This window comes from Bos indicus, chromosome 6 (assembly GCF_029378745.1).
Source record: "Bos indicus isolate NIAB-ARS_2022 breed Sahiwal x Tharparkar chromosome 6, NIAB-ARS_B.indTharparkar_mat_pri_1.0, whole genome shotgun sequence".
NCBI classification, from domain to species: Eukaryota; Metazoa; Chordata; class Mammalia; order Artiodactyla; family Bovidae; genus Bos; species Bos indicus.
In genome coordinates, this window is record NC_091765.1 from 66,712,826 (window position 1) to 66,739,982 (window position 27,157).

General features: G+C 39.4%; 1 protein-coding gene across 1 annotated transcript in view; it reads left to right on the forward strand.

The window, feature by feature from the left end:
• GABRB1 (gamma-aminobutyric acid type A receptor subunit beta1) overlaps positions 1-27,157 on the forward strand; it is a 465,239-nt gene that overhangs the window by 411,392 nt on the left and 26,690 nt on the right. Inside the window, exons 6-8 of the mRNA XM_070791385.1 lie at positions 16,685-16,822; positions 16,922-17,074; positions 20,123-20,367. Of these exons, the coding sequence (XP_070647486.1) occupies positions 16,685-16,822; positions 16,922-17,074; positions 20,123-20,367 (536 nt within the window). The remainder of the gene's footprint in view (positions 1-16,684; positions 16,823-16,921; positions 17,075-20,122; positions 20,368-27,157) is intronic.

Genomic DNA, 27,157 nt, shown 5'->3' on the forward strand with positions numbered 1-27,157 from the left:
GCCCATTTATTGTCTTGTCGGAAAATAAAACCAACCACCTTTAGACGCTAGAGCTTGGCTGTTGTTGTTGTTCAGTCACTCAGTTGTGTCTGACTCTTTGCAACCCCATGGACTTCAGCATGCCAGGCTTCCCTGTCCTTCACCAACTCCCAGGGCTTGCTCAAACTCATGCCCATTGAGTCCATCTCATCCTCAGTCATCCCCATTTCCCCATGCCTTCAATCTTTCCCAGCATCAGGGTCTTATTTCTAAAGAGTCAGCTCTTCACATCAGGTAGCCAAAGTATTGGAGCTTCAGCTTCAGCATCAGTCCTTCCAATGAATATTCAGGGTTGATTTCCTTTAGGATTGATTTCATTTAGGTTTTCCTTTAGGATTGATTTCCTTTAGGTTTGATCTCCTTGCAGTACAAGGGACTCTGTAGAGTCTTCTTCAACACTGCAGTTGAATAGTATCAATCCTTCGTCACTCAGCCTTCTTTATGGTCCAACTCTCACATCCATACATGATTACTGGAAAAACCATAGCTTTGACTAGATGGACCTTTGTCAGCAAAGTAATGTCTCTTCTTTTTAATAGCTAAGTTGGTCAAAGCTTTTCTTCCAAGGAGCAAGCATCTTTCAATTTCATGGCTGCAGTCACCATCTGCAGTGATTTTGAAGCCCGAGAAAATAAAGTCTGTCACTGTTTCCATTGTTTCCTCATCTATTGCCATAAAGTGATGGGACCAGATGCCATGATCTTTGTTCTTTTAATGTTGGGTTTTAAGCCAGCTTTTTCATCTTCCTCTTTCACTTTCATCAAGAGGCTCTTTAGTTCCTCCTCACTTTCTATCATCTGCATATCTGAGATTATTTATATTTCTCCCAGCAATCTTAATTCCAGCCTGTGCTTCATCCAGCCTGGCATTTTGCATATTGTACTCTGCATAGAAGTTAAATAAGCAGGGTGACAATAGACAGCCTTAACGTACTCCTTTGCCAATTTTGAACCAGTCTATTGTGTATGTCTTGCTCTAACTGTTGCTTCTTGACCTGCACACAAATTTCTCAGGAGGCAGATAAGGTGATCTGATATTTCCATCTTTTTAAAAATGTTCCACAGTTTGTTGTGATCCATACAGTCAAAGGCTTTAGCATAGTCAATGAAGCAGAAATAGATGTTTTTCTGGAATTCTTTTGCTTTTTCTATGATTCAGTGGATGTTGGCCATTTGATCTCTGGTTTCTCTGCCTTTTCTAAATCCAGCTTGAACATCTGGAAGTTCTCGATTCATGTACTATTGAAGGCTAGCTTGAAGAATTTGAGCATTACTTTGCTAGCGTGTAAAATGAGTGCAATTGTGGGGTAGTTTGAGCATTATTTGGCATTGCCTTTGGGATTGGAATGAAAACTGACCTTTTCCAGTCCTGTGGCCACTGCTGTGTTTTCCAAATTTGATGACATATTGAGTGCAGCACTTTCACAGCATCATCTTTTAGGATTTGAAATAGCTCAACTGGAATTCTATCAGCTCCGCTAGCTTTGTTCATAGTGATGCTTCCTAAGGCTACTATATTTATTACTGTATGTTGTGTGCAACGTATTTGTGAAAATCCAGGCAGGGACTACATACTCTTCATTCACAAATGTAGAAGGCATCATTTAGAAACTGAATGGAATGGGTCTCAGTAAACGGTGTCTGAATGTGATTGATATGGTAAATGAAACTAAAAGACATAGCTTATAGATAAAAGAAATTAGGAACTAGGCAAGTTAGTTAACATAAATTAAAATTAACTTTGACCTGATAGAAGGCTGATTTTTAGTTCAGTGCATTTTATTGCTACGAGTTGCATAATAATAATAAGATATGTGAAGGATGGGTCCATTTTCTACACATAAATGTTTGTTAACTCATGTACATGGCTAAACTAGCATAGTCTGTACTTTTGAAGATGTAGTGAGATTACAACTTAACCATTAAATATACCGAAACAAGTCATTTGTTATAGTCATTCTAGTAGCAATTAGAGTTGTATGTATTTCTAGCTAAAACTATGAATCTGTGACTAGATATATTAATCAGAATTATTCTAGTGTTATTTAACATAAATGAATTTTAAAATAAAACCTTGTGGGAATCAGTTATCCAAAGCTAAAATAGTCAGGAAAAATGTAAAACTCCTGCAATTGAAAATAATCAACTGTTCAGACACTATCCTGTCTCTGCCTATAAATCTGGAAGGTCTTGACTGCCCTCTACAGGGCATACAAATAATTTTCACAGATTTGAACTTACATTTAGGCATTTTTTAGAACATAAAAAAAAATAATTTACTGGGGTTCTATTTTTAAAAGATTTTTATATATTCACATGTAAGTTTTTTAAAATAAAAAAATCCATTGTCAGCACATAAAGAGATACCACTATTAACTACATTGAAATTTATGTAAGTTAAAAAGAGATGGATAAGAATTTTTTGAGATATAAAATATTCTCCTTTGACTATTAAGACAATAAAATGCAGATGGCTAGTAGTTATCTGTACTGAGTAACTTCCATTGGTAAAAAAACACATAAGACAAACACTTAATAGTAAGATTTTAGCATTTCCAGATGTGATTATCTTCTACTTCACCAGTGATTTTGGCCATACAGTAACCCTGATTCTGATCTTTAACCAATAATTTGCCTAAAACATATGCGGCCACATACATTAATTCAATATAGCTCCATTAGCTGGGCATTGTGAAGGGAAAGTTATTATCATGAGCCTACACACCATTAGTACACTAAACAAGTATAGTGTTGACAGAATGGAATACACCACTCCACGTTCCAGAAGGTTCGAAGACAAATTCAAAGACACTTAGGCTGATAAAGCTGATTCAGTCTGGGAAAGATTCTAGCCCCAGATCCCATAGAAAAGTTCTCAGTAATCCACAGAAGTAGCTTGATTTCTCCAAACACAAGTCAAAATAGACTTGATACTGATACATATGGAGATAGAGACTCAAAGCTAAAACCATTAGGTGAATATTTAATGAATAGATGATGATGCCACCCTGAAAAATGCTGATTAAAGATTTTTTATATCAATCTAAAGGAACATTGCCAATAGACTATAACAGAGCTCTATCTTTGTCTCTGACATCCCACATTTGTCTTAATCAAGAGAATAATGATAAAAAGGCATGTTTATCAAATCTGAAGAAAACATGAAGCACAGGTAAGCAAATAAATATTAAAAAAAAATCTCAACAGCAAGTCAAATTGAATTAGATCAATTTAATGGGGACTATATTAGATCCTATGTTTGAATCCAAAGGGAAAAAATAATATGACTGTCAAAAAGCTCATTTAAACTTGTGCTGCTTTAACAGGTGACTAGAATAAGAAAAGCATTGCTCTTTGCTAGCTAGCTATACCAAGAAGACTGTGATTTGGACAGGTATGGCAGAAAGCATGTGGGAACTTCATCAGTATGAGGCCAGAAAAAATGGTAGGGGAAGGAGGTCAGACAGGGTCAGACAGGCTCAGCCTGAGAGAGGCACCTGAATCACCCACGGGGAAGGCTAGTGCATGCAGTCCAACCTGCCAGACAATTTCATCTTGAGAAATTCCGGGTGGGAGCCAGTTTACATGTCAGAACAAGCCACAGTCAGGATCAGAAGATCTGATGATGGCAGCAGAATTCCCACCAGTGGTAAATTTAGGAGAAACTGAATGTATTTCAAATAAAGAAAACATAGAAGGAGATCTTAGGCAGTGTACTAGAGCCCAGTTGGTATCTAGGCTCCAGCAAAATCATTTCACCATCAAGTACTATAGGCAAAATATCTACATACTATGAGTTTATCAAAGATCTTAAATTATTGGATCCAAAATACATAAAGGAAAAGTGAAAGTGAAAGTCACTCAATCATGTACAACTCTTGGCGACCCCATGGACTGACTCTTAGTGACCCCATGGACTGCAGCATGCCAGGCCTCCCTGTCCATCAACAACTCCCGGAGTTTACTCAAACTCATGTCCATTGAGTTGGTGATACCATCTAACCATCTCATCCTCTGTCATCCCCTTCTCCTCCCTCCTTTAATCCTTCCCAGCATCAGGGTCTTTTCCAATGAGTCAGTTCTTCGCATCAGGTGGCCAAGGTATTGGAGTTTCAGCTTCAACATCAGTCCTTCCAATAAACACCCAGGACTGATCTCCTTTAGGATGGACTGGTTGGATCTCCTTGCAGTCCAAGGGACTCTCAAGAGTCTTCTCCAATACCACAGTTCAAAAGCATCAATTCTTTGGTGCTCAGCTTGCTTTATAGTCCAACCCTCAATCCATACATAACCACTGAAAAAACCATAGCCTTGACTAGATGGACCTTTGCTGGCAAAGTAATGTCTCTGCTTTTTACTACACTGTCTAGGTTGGTCATAACTTTTCTTTCAAGGAGTAAGCGTCTTTTAATTTCATGGCTGCAGTGACCATCTGCAGTGATTTTGGAGGCCATAAAAATAAAGTCTTCCACTGTTTCCACTGTTTTTCTATTTATTTGCCATGAAGTGATGGGGCTGGATGCCATGATCTTAGTTTTCTGAATGTTGAGCTTTAAGCCAACTTTTCCACTCTCCTCTTTCACTTTAATCAAGAGGCTCTTCAGTTCTTCTTCACTTTCTGCCATAAGGGTGGTGTCATCTGCACATCTGAGGTTATTGATATTTCTCCCAGTAATCTTGATTCCAGCTTGTGCTTCTTCCAGCCCAGCATTTCTCATGATGTACTCTCTATATAAGTTAAATAAGCAGGGTGACAACAGACAGCCTTGATGTACTCCTTTCCCTATTTGAAACCAGTCTGTTGTTCCATTTCCACTTCTAACTGTTGCTTCCTGACCTTCATACACATTTCTCAAGAGGCAGGTCATGTGGTCTGATATTCCCATCTTTTTCAGAATTTTCCAGTTTGTGGTGATCCACAGAAAGGCTTTGGCGTAGTCAATGAAGCAGAAATAGATGTTTTTCTGGAACTCTCTTGCTTTTTTGATAATCCAACAGATGTTGGCAATTTGATCTATGGTTCCTCTGCCTTTTCTAAATCCAACTTGAACATCTGGAAGTTCTCGGTTCATGTACTGTTGAAGCCTAGCTTGGAGAATTTTGAGCATTACTTTGCTAGCATGTGAAATGAGTGCAATTGTGGGGTGGTTTGAACATTCTTTAGCATTGCCTTTCTTTGGGATTGGAATGAAAACTGACCTTTTCCAGTCCTGTGGCCACTGCTGAGTTTTCCAAATTTGCTGGCATATTGAGTGCAGCACTTTCACAGCATCATCTTTCAGGATTTGAAATAGCTCAACTGGAATTCCATCACCTCCACTAGCTTTGTTTGTAGTGATGCTTTCTAAGGCCCACTTGACTTCACATTCCAGGATGTCTGGTTCTAAGTGAGTGATCACACAATCATGATTATCTGGTTCATGAAGATCTTTTTTGTACAGTTCTTCTGTGTATTCCTGCCACCTCTTCTTAATATCTTCTGCTTCTGTTAGGTACATACCATTTCTGTCCTTTATTGTGCCCATCTTTGCATGAAATGTTCCCTTGGTACCTCTAATTTTCTTGAAGATATCTCTAGTCTTTCCCATTCTATTGTTTTCCTCTTTTTCTTTGCACTGATCACTGAGGAAGCCTTTCTTATCTCTCCTTGCTATTCTTTGGAACTCTGCATTCAAATGGGGTATATCTTTCCTTTTTTCCTTTGCTTTTTGCCTTCTCTTCTTTTCACAGCTATATGTAAGGCCTCCTCAGACAGTCATTTTACTTTTTTGCATTTATTTTTCTTGGGGATGGTCTTGATCCCTGTCTCCTGTACAATGTCACCTACCTCCATCCATAGTTCATCAGGCACTCTGTCTATCAGATCTAGTCCCCTAAATCTACATCTCACTTCCACTGTATAATCGTTAGAGATTTGATTTAGGTCCTACCTGAATGTTCTAGTGGTTTTTTTTTTTTATTAGTGACTTTTTTAATTTGGAGAAGGAAATGACAACCCACTCCAGTATTCCTGCCTGGAGAATCCCATGGACGGAGGAGCTTGGTGGGCCACAGTCCACGGGTCGAAAAGAGTCGGACACGACTGAGCAACTTCACTTTCACTTTTTTTATTAGTACTTTTATTAGTGACACATAAATTAAGTTTAACATGAAATGTGAATACATTTTAATAATTGAAAATAAAGTGGGAAGCTGTCTCTAAAAGCAAAGGCACTTGGGATCTAAAAGCCTTTAAAAGTGGATGACCAAATATAGACAACATTAATGGATTATGCCGTATTAAACAATCAGATATGAAGGAGCAGGTCTTTTGGAAAGTCATTCTTGAAATTTACACATTGGGCAAACATAGGAACTGGCCAGGTTTGACCAGCATGAGAAGAAGACTGAGAATCCTGACTCTGCTTCTTGAGCATCTTAGATCTGGCTGGAAATAGCATAGGACCTCTCAAGGAATGCTTACAAAACCAGCAACCTGGACTTGAAGATTTCAAATCTAAGGATGTGACATAATTCCAAATCTGATGCTGCTGAATTTCTAAATCACTCAGAAGTGGATCAATGACCAGGGCAGGTTTAATCGTGGGGGTGAGTCAGTTCAACAGGAAAAGTTGCCAGATAATGCAAAAGGAGGGGTAAGGGATGAGGTAGACATGGCCACCCCTCAGTTGGGGTTCCCATGGTTCAAGGAGTATATCAGCAACCTGGCAACTACTGAGAGGAGAGGTTTCATAGGTTGAGTATATCCTGGGAAGGACCAGAACCTAAAGAAGGAAACAATGAAAGGGATGACCAGATGTGTGCTCAAACATAAGAGGTACTGTCACATAAGAAATGTAGTTGGCTTGTTTTCTATTGGCACAAGGGGTAGATAAAGATCAGATGGTGAATGCTCTCAGAAAAGATGAATTTTTACTTATTATACAGACATATTTTCTAATGATTACCTAGAAATCTAATTAACTGTTGGGTTGACTAAGAAAATAGTAAGAGTGCCATTCCTAGGGACAGGATGACAACTCAAATGGTGAGTCATCAGGTAGGAGTCAGTTATAAAGTGGCTTGTTGCCTAGATTTGTACCTACAGTTTCTTAATACTTGTGAGAATGCTTTAAAAATCTGGCTTCCCTGGTTGCTTTATTGCTTCTTAGGATACAGAGATAAGTGAGAAAGGAATCCCAAGTAGCCTTTAGAGTAAGTGCTACAATAGACTTGGAGCCACTTAAAGGATTAGATCCAACTAGCTTTCTAGTCGGAGAAGGCAATGGCACCCCACTCCAGTACTCTTGCCTGGAAAATCCCGTGGTCGGAGGAGCCTGGTGGGCTGCAGTCCATGGGGTCGTGAAGAGTCAGACTCGACTGAGCGACTTCACTTTCACTTTTCACTTTCATGCATTGGAGAAGGAAATGGCAACCCACTCCAGTGTTCTTGCCTGAAGAATCCCAGGGCCAGGGGAGCCTGGTGGGCTGCCGTCTATGGGGTCACACAGAGTCGGACACGACTGAAGCGACTTAGCAGCAGCAGCAGCAGCAACAGCTTTCTAGTGGTTTAGATGGTAAAGAATCCGCCTGCAATATGAGAGACCTGGGTTCGATTCCTGGGTTGGGAAGATCCCTTGGAGGAGGGCATGGCAACCCACTTAAGTAATTTTGCCCATGGACAGAGAAGCCTAGCAGGCTATGGTCCATGGAGTTGCAAAGAGTTGGACATGACTGAGTGAGCGGCTAAGAACAGAGACAGGAAAAAAAAAAAAAAAAGAACAGAGACAGATTTCTTATCTGCTTCAGAGATGCACCATTACAAATATCTAATAACTTTGTAATAGGAAGGATCTACATAGCTCCTAGACCAGAGATGTTGATAAATTCCTAATATTTTGGCCCTCATGTGGAAGGTAGCATGAGGGGCAGGTAGAGAGGGGCAGACTACTAAATCTATTTCAATAGGTCAACTAAAATCTTGATCACGAGTGATTTCAATTAGGTGCTAATAATGACTGGCATAAACAAGAAGGGAAGAAACCGGCTTTCATAGCTAGACTGGCCACTTTCCACTGAGCATTTCTTACTTACCTACAGCTAAAAGAGAAAGGGAGAACTTCTCTCCTCCAAATTTTAAGCACAATTCCTAGCTTTCTCTAGGACAGGACCAACTTGGGTCACACACATATTTCCAAGCAAAAAAGGTGGCCAGGAGACTGCTATAACCTAATTGTTTTAGACATGACTTATTGCTTAACCGTGAGCCAATCACCATAGCAAAGAGGATGGAGTTTTAACAACTGGCTTAAACCAATCAAGCCCCACACTGTGAAACTTGCGATAAGGCTGTGGCCACGCCACAGAGGAAAATACATTTACTTATGTCCACTTGTGGATTAGAAGCTGAAATCTCTCTATTCTCTAAAACACAGTTCAGTACAATTTTAGACCATCTTCCCAGCTCTATTAAGCACAGCAGGGAGTAATTTTTATTTCCTAGTTAGAAAATGCATCCAAAATAGAGTGTTTCAAGAAGTAAAGAGAAATACTAACATCCAGTTCCTTGTACATTTGTACTAGCTCCATGCATCTTTATCCACTGACATCAACTTAATTTTATCTGTACTTTCTGCACCACTAAGAAGTCCCCAGGGGCTGAGAGGAAATTCTGAGAGCTTCTGTGTGGTTATTGTTGCTAGGAAACAATATCCTTGGTATCCAAGTGTTCAGGCTTTGAGACACTGTGTGAAGTCACTGGTTCATAAAGGGAACCTTTGGTAAATAGGTTGTTTGGGTGTGAGTAAATTGATGTTCGCTCTCTGTGGCAAAATGTCCTCGTGTAATCTTTGAATAATAGTTTATTTCTAGGCCTCTCTTCTTTCCTTTGGATCCGGCTGCCATTATTGTTCCCATGAGAACTCACACTTCTACCTAAAATGGAGTGAGCATTATTTTTTTCCCCCCAAATCATCTGTAATTATCTCAGTGCCTTGAACACTCAGCCTACGAGGTTTTAGTTAAACAAAGTCAAGTGAGCTTGGGAATACAGACCCAGACCACTGACTGTATAAATCATTAAATCCTATTAAAATTCACAGTGACTGATAGCCGTACTCCTGCTCTGCTATTGGGCCTGGCACTGAAGGGTTCTGCTGCCCTGCAGAAGAGGGGGCAATGAGAAGTTTTAAGCTCACTGCTATCTCCTCCCCTCTCAATCCCAAACTGAACCATCTCTGGTCCTTCAACTCTAGATATTGCTTACATATTTCTCCCATAGAATCCCACAACTTGAAGATCAGCCTGAGGTTGTAATTTATCACCTAGTTACTCAATAAGCCTAAAATTAATAAGCAGCTTTTTCCATTTCCTTGGGGCCCAGACCCACCTGTAATGCTCCTGTAGGCAGAATCACTGTAATCAAAAGTGTATCTGACTCAAAAATGCTACCAAATAAATTATATATCAGGTTACCAGTTTGAGACAATAAATGCAGACCCCTAAGCAGCAAACAGCATTCATAAATTCATTTATTCACAAATACATATATTGGATACATAACTATGGGCAAAATGTGTTCTAGGATTCGAGAATTGCTTTAATGAATAAAAGAAGGTCTTTGCTCTCAAAAAGTACATAATATAATGAGAGATGGAGGAGACAAAAGGCAGAGATAAACACAAAACTATGTAAACAGATAAAATATTTGCACAATAAGATGTACCATGTGTTGACAGAAACTCAGTGGGAAAGCAGAAACCACTCAAGGTTTTTCAAAAAGGGAATGAGGTGGATGGAACTGGAGCCTATTATACAGAGAAGTAAGTCAAAAAGAAAAACACCAATCCAGTATATTAATACATATATGGAATTTAGAAAGATGGTAATGACGACCCTATATGCTAGACAGCAAAAGAGACACAGATATAAGGACAGACTTTTGGACTCTGTAGGAGAAGGTGCAGGTGGGATGATTTGAGAGAGTAGCATTGAAACATGTATATTACCATACGTGAAATAGATAACCAGTGCAGGTTTGATGCATGAAACAGGACACTCAAAGCTGGTGCACTGGGACAACCCTGAGGGATGGGATGGGGAGGCAGGTGGCGTGCATGCAGGATGGGGGACACATGTACAACCATGGCTGATTCTTGTCAATGTATGGCAAAAACCACTACAATATTGTAAAGTAATTAGCTTCAAAATAAATTCATTAATTTTTAAAAAGGGGGACTTAATAGAGAGAATTGATTACAAAGACTGGATGAAAGAGCTGGAAAAGCAAGAGAGAAAAAAGAGAAAAGGGTGTTAAGGGAGCAAAAGCCAGAGGCAAGCGCCATGAGCCTGCATCTGTTGGATCCTATTAGAAATGCTGTCCTGGTTGTTGGTGGAGCTGCCAAAAGAGGTGCTGCGAGAGTCTGGAATCACCCCACTGTCCCAGCAGCGACTGCCAGCAACGCAACCGCCACCTTGTCGGAGACAGAATCAAGGGCCTTTCCTTCCCCTTCTACCTTCTAATCTTCAGCCTGTTCTTCCTAGGGGCATCTAAAGGAAGCAAGAGAGACAGAGTCCAGCCCCAGAGGTACAGAACAGAGTTTAGAAAGCAGGATGTGAGACACAGAAACAGCGAATGAATGACCAGCAGAGGCCACGTCAGAGGTTTTAATGGAAGCTCTGGTAATCCCAAATCTGGAGGAAATAATTCTTCCCTAGAAGACAAAGACAATATATAGATCTAGATTTTTGTTGCAGAATTGTTATAGAAGCCCATTTGGCAACAAGCAGAAAGAGATTTAATAAGGAAGTGCTGCTTACAAAATTAAAAAACAGAAGTAGTAGGCTAGGCTAGCCCGGGCAACTAGAAATGACTCCCAGCACCACAGTGCAGACTGGCCCTACCATGGGGCCTGAGCACTTCACCGCAATCAGGAAGCTGGTGAACAGGTAGCTCCTGCCATCATGTTGACTCCAGAACCACAGAAAGTTAAAACCAGGATTCCTGGTTCCAGAGCCCGCTCTATAATGTACGAGCTGCACCAAAATGAATGCTCAAATATCACCTTTGACATCACTTAAATTCATTTAATAAGGGTACCTAAATCTTTTACCTTGGCAACTGTAGTTTTAGCTTTCCTAAATATTAGAACATGTACTAAAGGAAACCAATCCACACAGAAAGATTTAGAAAGGAATTTTGTGGTGAAATATGTAACATTTTACATGAAATATGCAATCTCCAAGAGGGCAGGAGCCATGTCAGTTTCATTCACTACTGTAACCATGGTAACTTTCCATTCCCAGCACATAGTCTGCACTCAATAAATGCCTACTCATCCAATGAGTAACACACACACATAAGTTCGTGCCTGGTTGTCAAGCTAAGGTTAGTAGCACAAAGTCAAGAGTCTTAATTTTTACAGTTGTCTTAGATTGTCTAATCTATTTATTTTAATTTTAGAATCACTTTTGTCTAGTTCCTCCCCTTCCAAAAAAAGCCCATTGGTATTACTAGGCAATCACATTAAATTATAAACGAACTTATGATGTTGAGTCTTCCTATTTGAAATATGGTATGCCTTTTTATTTGTTCAAGGCTTCTTTTGTGCTTTTCAAAAGTGTTTCAAATATTGCTTTATGTAAGTCTTGCCTGTTTCTAAGTTTATTACTAGATATTTCTTGTCTCTATTTTAAAAACAGTCATTGTAAATTTTTGTTTTATATAAGAAAACCACTCATTTCTGTGTAGTAATTTTGTACCCCATAATCATACCAATTCTATTGTTTGTAATAGTCATTCAGTTAATTCTTTAGGGCTTACTGGATATGCAATTGTATAATTAATCTTAATACTTTAACCAGCAGTTTTCTTTTTTTTTCTTTTTTTTTAAATTTTATTTTATTTTTAAACTTTACAATATTGTTTTAGTTTTGCCAAATATCGAAATGAATCCACCACAGGTATACATGTGTTCCCCATCCTAAACCCTCCTTCCTCCTCCCTCCCCATACCATCCCTCTGGGTCGTCCCAGTGCACCAGCCCCAAGCATCCAGTATCATGCATTGAACCTGGACTGGTGACTCGTTTCATACATGATATTATACATGTTTCAACGCCATTCTCCCAAATCTTCCCACCCTCTCCCTCTCCCACAGAGTCCATAAGACTGATCTATACATCAGTGTCTCTTTTGCTGTTTTAACCCTGTGTACGTAACCAGCAGTTTTCGAACTTTGTAGTTCAAAATTTTCATTCACTTACTTAATGGCTAGTGTTTCCATAACAATGTTAAAAATAATAGCACTAACAGTGGACACTCTTATTTTGTTCTTAACTTTCATGGGAATAGTCCACTATTTCCACAATAAACATGATTCTGGTTTTGAGACTGAGAAAGTTATATCTTACCACATTATGGAAATATCCATATAGTCATATTTATTGGTGGTGTTTGTTTTGTTAAAAAAACAGACTGGCTATTAAATTTTGTCAAATGCCTTTTTAGCACCTGTGGTATATAATCATATGCTTTTTTTCTCCTTAGATCTGTTAATATAATGAAGTATATTACTAAATTTTTCTAATATTGAATATTTGCACTCCTGGAGTAAACATTGTTTATTTAATTATGTTATACATTGTTATTTAATGTCCTGCTGGATCTTGTTTCACTAATATGTTCTGTTTATGAAAATAATTTGAAAGTTTTTATTCTTAGCTTATACTTTGGAATTGTTTAAGTAGAAACAGAATTCTCAGTTCTTAACTGTTGGAATCTGGTGCTTGTTTGTAAGGGGTAATATCAAGCTTTTTGTTTGTTTGTTTAATTAAATTATTTTATTTTATATTGGAGTATGGCTGTGATAGCTCCCATGGACAGCAAAGGGACTCAGCCACACATCTACATGTATTTTGATCTTCTGCCTCCTGATTCAAGCTTTAGCAAATGCTTTTCTTATAACAAAATTATGTTTTATTCAAATTTTCAAATGCGTTTCCATAGATTTGAGCAAAGTTGTCTTAAAATTCTTCCCAGCCCCCCTGTTTCCAAAGTGCTTTCCCTGATGATATCCTAGTTATCCATCCTGATTCCTTTGTTTGACTGGAGTCCTCTGTAGAATAGTTTCCTCAAATAGGTCCCTGGGTAATGTTCTCGGATCTTTATATATCTTCTCTGGAAGGAAGTGGTATTTCAGCAGAGAATGGGACTCTTGAGTCTCTGAGTTGCTGCCCTTTTGCTTTTACACTAGCTGTTCTGAATTGTTATTCTATAATCCCTTCCTTTCTAAAGCTGTATATCTGAAGTCCAATAGCTTTTCCTGTGAAAACACCCTCTATTTTGTGTCTGGAAGATTGTAAAATTATTATTTTACCTTAGAGTTCAGGAATGATATCAGGGTTGTCTGATATAATGAGCCCCTCAATAGACAAAATAGTTTAGTTATTAAATTCAGGGAAATTTGTCTTTGGTTTTGTGTGTTACAGCTCCTCTTCTTCTTTCACTCATGCCCACTATTCATATATTGGCCCTTATATTTTCCACTTCTCTGTAATTTGTTCAAACTGTCATCCAAGCCACTAATCTGGCCTCATCAGTGGCATCTTCTCGTCAATTCATCTAACACACATTTTTATTAAAACCTAACCTGGTAGGCTGCAGTCCATGGGGTCAACTAAGAGTCGGACATGACTGAGCCACTTCACCTTCACTTTTCACTTTCATGCATTGGAGAAGGAAATGGCAATCCACTCCAGTGTTCTTGCCTGGAGAATCCCGGAGCGGGGGAGCCTTGTGGGCTGCCGTCCATGAGGTCGCACAGAGTCGGACACGACTGAAGTGACTTAGCAGCAGCAGCATGGGCTAAGAGTAGGACACGACTGAGTGACTTCACTTTCACTTTTCACTTTCATGCATTGGAGAAGGAAATGGCAACCCACTCCAGTATTCTTGCCTGGAGAATCCCAGGGACAGAGGAGCCTGGTGGGCTGCCGTCTATGGGGTCGCACAGAGTCAGACATGACTGAAGCGACTTAGCAGCAGCAGCAGCAGCAGCATGGGTTTCAGAACAAGGAAGTAAGGAACTTTTTCCATGCTAATCATATATCCTTATGTGTTCCCAAATTTTGAATAAGGGTGGGAAATGAGAAGTTCATATTCTTGTCTGCTTTCTCCAACACTTCTTCTCATGAGATGACATCTATTTTGAATGTTCTGGTTGTTTTGCTTCCCTGGGATGACTGGGTTTTCTTACAAATACTGTTGTGTTTGTCTTGCATATCCCTTGGGGTTTGGACCCAATAGCCAGAGCACCCTAAATGGAAACAGTGTTCTAGGTGGAAAGCATGGTGGGCTCCAGGCAAGCTGTCATTCCCCTACTGATGCACAAGAGGTAGTCATCTCTCTCTCTCTCTCTCTCTCTCTCTCTCTCTCCCTCCACTTTTAAAATTCTCCTACATCTTATTAAGGGAATGGCTCAAATGGTAAAGAATCTGACTGCAATGCTGGAGATCTGGGTTTGATCCCTGGGTCAGGAAGATCCCTTAGAGAAGGGAATGGCAATCCTCTCCAGTATTCTTGCCTAGAGAATTCCATGGACAGAGGAGCCTGACAGGCTACAGTCCATGGCATCGCAGAGTCGGACACAACTTAGCAACTAACACGTTCATGTTACCTCTTATTAAGAGCTTCCCAGGTGGTGCTAGTGGTAAAGAACTTGCCTGCCAATGCAAGAGACATAAGAAATGTGGGTTAGATCCCTGGGTTCAGAAAATCCCCTGGAGGAGGGCATGGCAGCCCACTCCAGTATTCTTGCCTGGAGAATCCCATGGACAGAGGAGCCTAGCAGACTATGGTCCATAGGGTTGCAAAGTGACTTAGCACACACACACACATCTTATTAGAAGACTGTGAAAGCAGCAGTTACTCTAAATAGTCACAGAAGTGGTAGCAGCCTTCATTAAATAGGCCCCACCAAATCCCCACACCCAGCTTTCTTCCTTAATCTCACTGTTCTAACCCCTATCCAAGTACCCAAGCTTCTAGTCCCCCGGTGCTCTCCTTTCTAAATGGAAAAGAATTGGATGCTTTTTTATTTGAGGTGAATATAAATAAAAAATAAACTTAGCAGGTAAACAGATTTATACACAGACCCCTCCCCACCAAAAAAAAAAGCTCAGGAATTGCCTAATAAAATAGCTTTGGCAGGAGGGATGTAGGTGGGACTATTAACAGAAAAACAGAGAGTCTAATCAATTAAATCTCCAGACCCCTAGTCCCACACCTCCACTCCATGACCAGAGGCTTCTCCTCTGAAGAGGGGAGAAGAGCAGGTCTTTGGGATAGGCGGATATCAGTGCAGAGCTTGAAGATAAGAATAAAGGCTGAAAACAAAAGGATTGAATAAAAAAGAAAAGAAACTTAGAAAGACTCTCTTTGTCTCTAGAAGATAGATACAAATATAGCCTTCTTTATGTCTTAAGTGAATTTTAGACTTTTGGATATATCAGTTCATTGTTTTTATGCAAGCTATTCTAATATATGATAATATATGATCTATTCTATAATCTTAAATAGACTACTGGGAAGTGGAAGCAAAAATGAAAGGGAGAATAGATTTCAGGATAGACCCTTCTGCCACAATCTATAATCCTCCTCATGTTCTCCTAAATTACTTAAAGCTCACTCTCATAAGTATTAAGATATAAAAATATCATCAAAAAATCACATGGCTCCTACAATTTTCACATATATATATACATATATATTAGCTATAATCAAAAGATATAAATAGAAGCTTGCCTAAGTTTATTTTTTTTTAAAAAAGAGACTGCTACCTTGAATGTCTTGATCATTTAACAGATCTGTACCAATTTGTTCTTTCATTATACTTCATCCCTTTATTCTTTCTAACAAGAATTTCTAACAAGAATATATTTCTAACAAGAATATTCTTTCTTTCTCTCTTAACAAATATGTGCTCTATTATTATACTTGTTGTGATTAAATGTTGTTCAGTCACTAAGTCGTGTCCAACTCTTTGCGACCCCAGGGACTGCAGCACACCAGGCTCTTCTGTCCTTCACTGTCTCCTGGAGTGTACTCAAATTCATGTCCCTTGAGTCAGTGATGCTATCTCACCATCTCATCCTCTGCTCTCTCCTCCTTTTGCCTTCAATCTTTCCCAGCATCAGAGTCTTTTCCATTATGTTGGATCTTTGCATCAGGTGACCAAAGTGTTGGCGCTTCAGCTTCAGCATCAGTTCTTCCAATAAATATTCAGGGTTGATTTCCTTTAGGATTGACTGGTTTGATCCCCTTGCAGTCTAAGGCACTCTTAAGCGTCTTCTACACCAAGACACGTAGAATCCCGGCATCCTCCAATCTACACTGGTAGACACAAGGAGAGTAAATACGCAGCAGTGATAGAGGATATCACTGAATGATCACAGAGCTTATGTTCACCGAGGCCAGCGGTGTCCATCTGCTCAATGCAACCACAACCAGCCTATCAGAAATAGCACTCAACAAATCTCTTTTGTCATCCTGATTTAAAACATCATCTTATCATCAATCACTGGGAATTTTTTCTCAGATCCCCGACTGTCTTCAAAAGGAATTTCTAGGCCAACTGAACTCTATCTAACTATGCTGTTTCTTCGTTTCAGATGGCTACACCACTGATGACATTGAGTTTTACTGGAATGGAGGAGAGGGCGCAGTAACAGGAGTGAATAAAATTGAGCTCCCTCAGTTTTCAATTGTTGATTACAAGATGGTGTCCAAAAAGGTGGAATTCACAACAGGTGAGAAGTTTCCCCCAAAATGTACTAGGGGTGCTGAGAAGGAAGATGGAGCCAACCAAATGACCATCTGATTTTTTTCTTTTATTTTTTTCCATTCAGGGGCATACCCACGACTGTCACTAAGTTTTCGTCTAAAAAGAAACATCGGTTACTTCATTTTGCAAACCTACATGCCTTCCACACTGATTACAATTCTGTCGTGGGTGTCGTTTTGGATCAATTATGACGCATCTGCAGCCAGAGTTGCACTAGGTAATGCATTCCAGCACCCCAGAGGGCTGGTGGGATTTCACCTCAAATAACAACCAATGAGAAGCATTACAGGCTAGGGCTTCTCCCATAGAAAGCCAAAGGATGAGAGTGCCCTAAGGGTGCTTGGTAATAAAACATCTACATGTAAGCACTTAACAGAGTGCACGTTTTACAACATAACATCTTTTTATCACTTTACCAAAATTAAAATAAATAATAATCTTGGAGTACATTCAACCCTATATAAGTGCTTCTTAGAACATATTTTAAAATTCTCATTACACTAATTTTTACTAACTTTGTGATTTCTTCCTTGGTTCCTGCTTTCTTTGGTAGAGAACATTATTACATTATTCTCAAATGGACCTGAAGAAAGCTAAATCTTGTAACTATTCACAAGCTATGTCAATACTATCTTTTGAATATTAAATGTAGTTAAATTGTATCTATCTGAATTTCCCTTAAATGGAGCTTCTTGCACTTGAGAAAGGCACAGATATTCATCAGCTGTATTAATGATCTATAATCAGGACAGAATAAAAATGGTTTCTTTCCTGAAGAACAAAATTCAGAATTAATCTTGCCGTGACTGAATAATTGCTCCAAGCTGAAGGGCTGTGTTTAATTTTAAAGGATTCCTTGGAAAGTTAGAATATGTACGATCTGTCTGATGAATCTGGGTATGTGTGGGTCAGCCTTATTATTTGACCCAGAGCCATTTCATTTATCATCTTCTGGGATTATTCATGCACGCGCACACACACACACGCACACACCCACACACACATGCATATGTTCATGCAAAAGAGCATCATTTGTGACTAAGCTAACATACCTAGGTCTTCTGAGACTACAGAACTGGATTAAATAATCAGCATAACCTTTCACCCCTAGACTAGTCATCATGTCCACAGCTCATTTCTATTGGTTGAGTATCTAAGGCTCACAAAGTCAAATGCTAGCAGCCCCTCATCAACCATTGAACATTCCAAGACTAAGGAAACTAGACAAATACTTTATCATATCATACAAATGTATGTGCACATATTATTTGAATGTGAATATGAATACATATATATGCCATGGTTAAAGAAAAACATTGGACAATGTCCACAGCAGGGAATATGAACCATCAAGGTCATGAATTGCAGTTCTTTTTTACACATCTCTCCTCAAAGCTAACAATATTTTGATTAGAGATGTCAGCATATAATGAATAAAACTATCTTTTGAAATGTAAAACCTAAGGTAGTTTAAAACCTAATTAAGTAGAAAATAAATGTATTTACCAACCCCTCCCCCTTGCTTAAAAAAGTTAAGCCAAGGACTAGAAGCAGAAGTGGAACTGATGTATTTTAAATGAATTGTTTGTTTCTGTATCAGAGGTTAGGTAGAATTATGAGAAATTTAAAATTTTATTCAAAAAACTAATAGGACCACTCACGAGGGCATTTCATATCAGTCCAGACATTTAAATCCATTACTGATGTCAACGATTTAAACTTTTTGTACAGTAGTTCTGACTACCTCTATTCTCCTAAAGCTGGGCGGTCAAATCAGGGAATCCAAATAGAATAATCTCACTCGCAAATGAAGTTGAAACTATTTTATTCCCTTATCATTTTCGAACTTCTGTTCCCTTTGCCAGTTCTCCCTTTGTCTTTAGTATCCATTTTACATCTCTTGTCTTTATTTTTGAGGAACTCCATCGAGTTTTAGGTTTTGCTTTTATTTTAAATGCCTTTGCTTCGTACCTCCTTGCCTTTTTGCCCCTAGCTCAGTGATCTACAGTAAAATAGCTAATCTCAGAGTCTCTGTTTACTTAGCTATAAAATGGGAACAATATACCTGCCCTATCCCACTCAGCAGGCTGTTACGACTGCATAGAATTCAGAGATGTGTCCACAACTGGAAAATCACAGTGTGTGTATATTAGTCACTCAATCATGTCCAACTCATTGTGACCCCATGGACTGTAGCCCACCAGGCTCCTCTGTCCAGGCAAGACTACTGAAGTGGGTAGCCATTCCCTTCTGCAAGGGATCTTCCCATCCTAGAGTTCAAACTTGGGTCTCCCACATTGCAGATTCTTTACTGTCCGAGCCACCAGGGAAGTCCTATACAGGTGTGCAATATCAATATTACAGCATAGTTTAGGATTCAGTAGGCATATCACTTCTTATTTTCCCCAATCATTGTTTTATCACCATCATCAACACAAAATGTTATACAGACACACAAAGATTATACTGTTAAGAATGATACATTTAACAAAGTAGACAACGCAAAAATCTTCCTTCTAAAAGACTACAGTCTTAAATTTCTTTAACAAGTTGAATTTTTAGGAAGTCTTTTCCCGACTCCAGGGAGCTAACTCACTCTAGTCTCTGGAATCAAGGAACTAGAGGTAATATTTTAGGGGGAAAAGTCAGTAAGATTTTATTATATTTTAAAATACATGTATCAAATACTTGATGCAAATCATGAACTTTATTAGTTTCTTCTTTCCATGTCAACTCACTATGAATGTTGCGTTATACTTTTAAAAATCAATACTGACCCTATGACCTGGGTATATTAGTTTCATGCAATGAAATAGTTCTGAAACTGGTCATTGACTTTCAGTTTGGTAGTGGCTGTCATGGGGATTAGTATTACAAGAACAGATTTAGGATGGACATGACAGATGCTGAGAGAAGGAAGGAAAGAAGGTGGCATGTAGCAGAATGAGGGACATGTGACAGTGAACAGTGGGTGAATCAATGAGATTTTAATATTTCCATTTACCTTTCTTTCTCCTTTGTGCATTATTTTTTAAAATACAGTTTTCAACCCAACATTCACAAAGCATCCCATTTTATGATTCACTCACGAACTATGTACGGAGTCTGCAGCTTTGTCTTTTAAACCATCTGCTCTTTTCACCCCGTGGTTTATTGTATTACTGCCGTCATTCTGGGATACTAACAAGAGAATGGCATCTGTCATCTGTCTTCAACAGGAATCTTCACAGTGCATTCAGCTGAGCTGTGTTTTTCTGTTTCATAGGAATCACCACAGTGCTGACAATGACCACCATCAGCACTCACCTCAGGGAGACCCTGCCAAAGATTCCTTATGTCAAAGCGATTGACATTTACCTGATGGGTTGCTTCGTGTTTGTGTTCCTGGCTCTGCTGGAATATGCCTTTGTAAATTACATCTTTTTTGGAAAGGGCCCTCAGAAGAAAGGAGCTGGCAAACAAGACCAGAGCGCTAATGAGAAGAACAAACTGGAGATGAATAAAGTCCAGGTAATCTATGAAATAGGGCTTCCCTGGTAGCTCAGCTGGTAAAGAACACACCTTCCATGCAGGAGACCCTGGTTTGATTCCTGGGTAGGGATAACGGATAAGCTACCCACTCCAGTATTCATGGGCCCCCCTGATGGCTCAGATGGTAAAGAATCCTCCTGCAATGCTGGAGACCTGGGCTCAATCCCTGGGTTGGGAAGATCCCCTGGAGGAGGGCATGGCAACCCACACAAGTATTCTTACCTGGAGAGTCCCCATGGACAGAGGAGCCTGGCAGGCTACAGTCCACGGAGTCGCAAAAAGCTAGACGCGACTGAGTGACTAAGCACAGCACAATCTATTAAATATGCCTAACAATCTTCTTCTGCAATTTAGCAGCAGTATGGTACTCAGAGCTCCCACAAGAAAATAAAATATCATAAAATACTAGCTTATCTTTAATAAGGCTCAAAGTACCCTTCATGTTGCATAACTGGAAACTGAGAATCGGAGATGTTAGGTGGAATTTTACATAGATGAATAACATACATGGGCCTGCAACTCAACTGCAAGTCCATGATTCCTTATTCTAAACTATATAGTTGTGAGACTATATGCAAAACAATTCCAGATCTACTTTATAAATAAATGAGAGAACTAAAGAAGTGAGAACAAACTCTTACTCCTAAGTGGCAATGAGGCACTACAGCACAGCGGTTACCACCACAGAATGGAATCAAACTGCGTGGGGTTAATTCCCAGCTCTGCCACTTACTGGCTTCAGAAAGTGAAAGCGGAGTTGCCCAGTCGTGTCTGACTCTCTGCAACCCCATGGACGATAGCCCACCAGGCTGCTCTGTCCATGGGATTTTCCAGGCAAGAGTACTGGAGTGGGGTGCCATTTCCTTCTCCAGGGGGATCTTCCTGACCCAGGGATTGAACCTGGGTCTCCCGCACTGTAGCCAGATGCTCTTACCATCTGAGCCACCAGGGAAGTCCAGTTACTGGCTTTAGAACTCCAGGCAAATCAACCTATGTTACTCCTTATCTAACTCCTGTTCCTAATGTTATCAACCAGAAAATGATGACTATAGTATACCTATCTCTCAGTTACCATAAGGACTAAATGAGTTTTGGTATTTTTTTTCAAAGTCTAGTATTTGATAGTTTATATTCTAGTATTTTTAATGTCTAATCTAGTACACAGTAAATACTCAATAAGTATTAAAGCTCCAATATTTTGGCCACCTGATCCAAAGGGCTGACTCATTGGGAAAGGTCTTAAGGCTGAGAAAGATCAAGGGCAGGAGGAGAAGGCAGGGAGAGAGGATGAGATGGTTGGATAGCATCACCAACTCAATGGACAAGAGTTTGAGCAAACTCTAGGAGATAGCAAATGACAGGGAAGTCTGGCATGCTGCAGTCCATGGGGCTGCAAATAGTCTGATACTAATGAGCAACTGAACAGCAACAATTATTATATTCAAGACACTGTCAATATTTGTCCTTTGCTTTTCACTGGTAGATCCTATGACCTGTGCTCTCTGTGTGTAATTAAATTGAAAATAATGCTTTGTTTATTCCTTTGAAAAATCCCTAGTCCCTAGTCCCTACTTTCATGCCATTTATCACTAAAACCATTTGACAATATGTGCATTGAAATACTGGATCCATGACAAATTGTTTTGAAGATGACACACAGGGTGACAACTCAATATTCATTCACAGTTCTAAGCATTGAGGATACTGCTGTTAATGAAAGGAGTTTTTTCCTTGCCCTCCTGGAGTTTAGACGCTAACATGGGAAGACAGCCAGGAAGCAAACAACCAGCTATTGAGAGAATAATTTCAGGTAAAAGGAAGTGCTACAAAGAAAGTGGGCTTTCCTTGTGGCCCAGCTGGTAAAGAATCTGCCTGCAATGCAGGAGACCTGGGTTTGATCCCTGGGTTGGGAAGATCCCCCGGAGAAGGGAAAGTCTACCCACTCTAGTATTCTGGCCTGGAGAATTCCATGGACTGTATAGTCCATTGGGTCACCAAGAGTCAGACACAACCGAGTGACTCACTTTCACAAAGAAAGTAAAACAGAGTAATGGGCAAGGGAATGTCAGGGGAGCATTGTCTTGAACAGGGGAATGTTCAAGGGAACAGGAAATATTGATCAGGTGATCCGGAAAACCTCTCTGAGGAATTACCATTGGATCTGTCAGCTGGGTGATGAAAGTGGCATGTGCCATGTCCATTCTAGGCAAAGAATTGCATGATATGTAAAAGTACTGAAAGAAGACCAATGTAGCAAGAGCATAGTAAGTGAGGGAGAAATAAAGTAATATGTGCTATGGCTGAAGAATCAGGCAGAAGTCAAATTACTAATCTTCAAGGTGCATCTTCGTGCTTTTTAGTAGGATATCAAAATTTGACAATGTCAAGTAACTAGAAAATCATAAATTAAGAAAACCTACAGATTCAGCCAAATGGTCAAAATTCAAAGCAACACACTCAAATAAAATGTTGCTGCTGCTGAGTCACTTCAGTCGTGTCCAACTCTGTGCGACCCCATAGACGGCAGCCCACCAGGCTCCCCCGTCCCTGGGATTCTCCTGGCAAGAACACTGGAGTGGATTGCCATTTCCTTCTCCAATGCATGAAAGTGAAAAGTGAAAGTGAAGTCGCTCAGTCATGTCCGACCCTCATCAACCCCATGGACTGCAGCCTACGAGGCTCCTCCATCCATGGGATTTTCCAGGCAAGAGTACTGGAGTGGGGTGCCATTGCCTTCTTACTCCTGTGTAAAGCACTATGTTCAGTCCTACAAGGAAAGGGGTTGTCATGATCCTTGCCCTCAAGAATCTTCTGATCTGGCTGGAAAGAAAACTATGATTGAAGTATAAAATAAGACAGGAGAGCATTTATCTTGGATATATCTGAAAGGAAAAGCTTCCTATTATCTGATTGTAGCCAGACCAGCTTTAGAAGTATCTTAGCAGTGGTTTTCAAAGCCACCTCTTTTCTACTCCCATTCCCAACTCAGTTACTTCTAATCTACTGGTTGGTCCTCTGCAGAGCTTGAAATGTGTGTGAACTGATTTATCATGAGTAAAAACCCTACATAGACAAAATGGTAGAGATTCCTTGGTAGGAATGTTCAGACGATATGAACAGGATGAACAGTCAAAGGTACATAGCATTTGGAGTAATAAAAAGAAGAAAACAAGGTCTTTCAATTGGCTAGAAAAGCAACATTCTCTAGAGAGAGTAACTAGATGGATAAGTCAAGCAACCTTAAGTCAAATTATTCAGATAAAAGAAAAATATTATAAAACGAACTTTAACCACACTCTGCCTTGATTCTATCCCAGGATATCAAAGAATTTTCTAAGGTGCTAAGGTTTCCCAGGTGGCTCAGGGGTAAAAAATCCAGCTGCCATGTAGGAGATATGGATTCAGTCCCTGGGTTGGGAAAATGCCTTGGAGATGGACATGGCAACCCATTACAGTATTCTTGGCTGAGAAATCCCATGGACAGAGGAGCCTGGCAGGCTACAGTCCATATGGTCTCAAAAGAGTCTGACACAACATAGCGACTAAACAACAAACGGACAAATAAAGGCTGGCAGAAAGGCTCATATGCCATATCATATCTAGAGGTATAACATATATTGCTCTAAAGTGGATTTACTGACTACATAAGAAATAAGTAAAATGTTTCCATCTAACTGATCTTTATCTCATAAGCAGGTGTTTTGAGCAACACAGGGCTTAGACAAAGTAAGGTTTCATTGAATCTCAAATAAACAAATGTTTATTTGATTTTTAAATTGACTTTTTAAATTTAACTTCCAAGAGAAATAACAGAAAAATCCCTCAGTTGTCAGAAGACAAAACATGTAAAGAAAATAAAGATGTATTTTTACCTATGGAAAGCTAGACTTGGAATGCCATAGATGCTTTTCATAGAAACATAAGTAAACACATTTACGCCAAAATTCAAAAACAGATCATGTTAAGTAAGACATGGCAGAGTTGTTTAAATCAAATTGACTCTTTGACAGATTAAAAATCATAAATCCTGAGAAAAAATAACTTTTTTTTAATCTGCTTGAAGACATGAGAGAGTAACTGAAAACAAGCAAAAACTAGCAGAGAGTCAAACCCCAATGAAGGGAATCTCACTGTGTAAATAGTGTTTATACAGCTTCCTCCCTGAGGGCTACTCCCCAGTCTGGAAGATGCAGAGCAGGGAAATATCAGCAAAAAAACGTGCAGTTTTGTTGATCTGATAAATCAGAGCATGGAGTTTGATGCTTCCAGAGTTCCTAGAAATTTTAGGAGGAAGTGAAGCCACAAGAGAAACTCAAAATCTAAGTATAAACTTCCCATGAGTCCTTGGTTAATCCTTGAATTACAAATATAGGTAAAATGCCAAGAATGCCAGAGAGGAAAAAAAGCAGCTGAAAGGCTAGGAGATGGGGACAGATGAACAGAGATTTCAGCTGTTATCTGCCGTATGGAAGTCAGGTTGGAGTCTGAATCCAGCCATTTAGGGCAGGTTGGTAAATACATTAAGTTTTCCATTAAAACCCCTAAAAAGATCACACATTAGAAGACTAAGTCACTAGAATAAGAAATTCCCTTTGAGTTAAGGGAAAAACTAAAATAGACTCAGCCTAACAACATATAAAACCAAGTCTACACATTCTAGGGGATCTGTTAGTAATTTAACTTAATTTCAAAACAAAACTCAGGATTTGTCAGGGAAGATAACAAAATCCAGTCTCTACGGTATATCACCAACATGTCTAGTTTAATAATAAAAGATTTCTGGACATGAGAAGAAATAGGAAAAAAAAATGCCCATAGTCAAGAGAAAGAAACTTAGTCAATAAAACATCCTGCAAAAATCTCAGATGTTGGGTTAAAAATAATGGTTATAATTAATAATAATAACTATAATTAATATATTTAGAAGTTCATTGGAAATAGCCAAAATATCCTATAAAAGCTAAGTAGTGTGGTAAAGAACCCACCTGCCAATGCAGGAGACGCAAGAGATGTGTGTTCGATCCCTGGGTCAGGAAGATCCCCTGGAGGAGGGCATGGCAACCCACTCCGGTATTCTTGCCTAGAGAATTCCAAGGACACAGGTGCCTGGTGGGCTACAGTCCATAGGGTCACAAAGAGTTGGACACTGAACAACTTAGCATGCATACAGGTGAATGGTTAAACAAACTATTATACATTCACACTGTAAAGTAATAGCCCAATAAAAAGTAAGAATCATTGATACAGGCAACAACTTGGCTAGATCTCAAGGGCATTATGCCAAGTGAAAAAAGCCAATCTCAAAAGATTATATATGTATGATTGTATTTATATAATGCTTCTGAAATGACAACATTATAGAGATGAAGAACAGATTAGTGGTTTCCAGAACTTAGTGACAGTGGTGGGGAGGGGTCAGTGGATGCGATTGATTATAAATCGGGAGCAGGAGGGAAACCTTCACAGTGGTAGAAGACTTTGTATCTTGGTTGCAGTCGTGGTTACATGGAACTAATGTGTAGTAAAATTACATAGAACTATACATACTTTATATTCATATCAGTTTCTTGGTTTTGATATTGTACAACAGTAAGATGTGCTCAGTGGGAGAAACTGGGAGAAGAATACATGGGCTCTCTCTGTGCTATCTTTGCAACTTTCCAGAAATCTACATAATTTCAAAATTAAAAGTTTAAAATAAGGGCCATAGGAAAAGTTTAACATAATACATGAAGAGATGAAAAGTATTAATTTCTCAGACTCTTTTGTGACTCCATGGACTGTAACCCGCCAGGCTCCCCTGTCCATGGAATTTTCAAGGCAAGAATACTGGAGTGGGTTGCCATGCCCTTCTCCAAGGGATCTTCCCAACCCAAGGATCGAACCCAGCTCTCCTACATTGTAGGCAGATTCTTTACTGTCTGAACCAAATAAAGAGATGGGAAGTATCCAGGTAGGAATTAGTTTATATTGGTGCCCTTGTGATTTGTTTTCATGACATTCTATACTTTTCCACCTTAAGACTTACCACAATATTGAGTATATGTATAATTAATTGGAGAAGGCAATGGCACCCCACTCCAGTACTCTTGCCTGGAAAATCCCATGGACGGAGGAGCCTGGTGGGCTGCAGTCCATGGGGTCACTAAGAGTTGGACACAACTGAGTGACTTCACTTTCACTTTTCACTTTCATGCATTGGAGAAGGAAATGGCAACCCACTCCAGTGTTCTTGCCTGGAGAATCCCAGGGATGGGGGAGCCTCGTGGGCTGACATCTCTGGGGTCACACAGAGTCAGACATGACTAAAGTGACTTAGCAATAGCAGCAGTATAATTAATTCATTTGTATAATTATTTTTATAACCTCTGTCTCTTTATTAGACTCCAAGCTTCCCCAGGATAGACACTAGGGTCCAGTCTACTATGTTTATTGTTCTTTCCTCAGTGACTAGAATTGAGAAAATACCAAGTAAGTACTTTTTGAATGAATGACTGACTGCCAGAGAAGACTTTTCCAGTCAAGATGAGTTCTTAGTTACCACACAGGGTACTGAGTGTTATATCATAATGTTTTATAAAGTTCTTATGTGTTTATAATAAGCAAGAAAAAGACATTATCTATGGTTCATTTTAGCTTCTACTCCAGACTTACTTGCTGTTTCTATCAGTTTGATTTTTAACATTTCTTCAAGTGTACTTTCTATCAACCTCTGCTATTCTTTCTGAATCACAGCGATATAACATCAGAAAAATAGAATCTTCAAAGG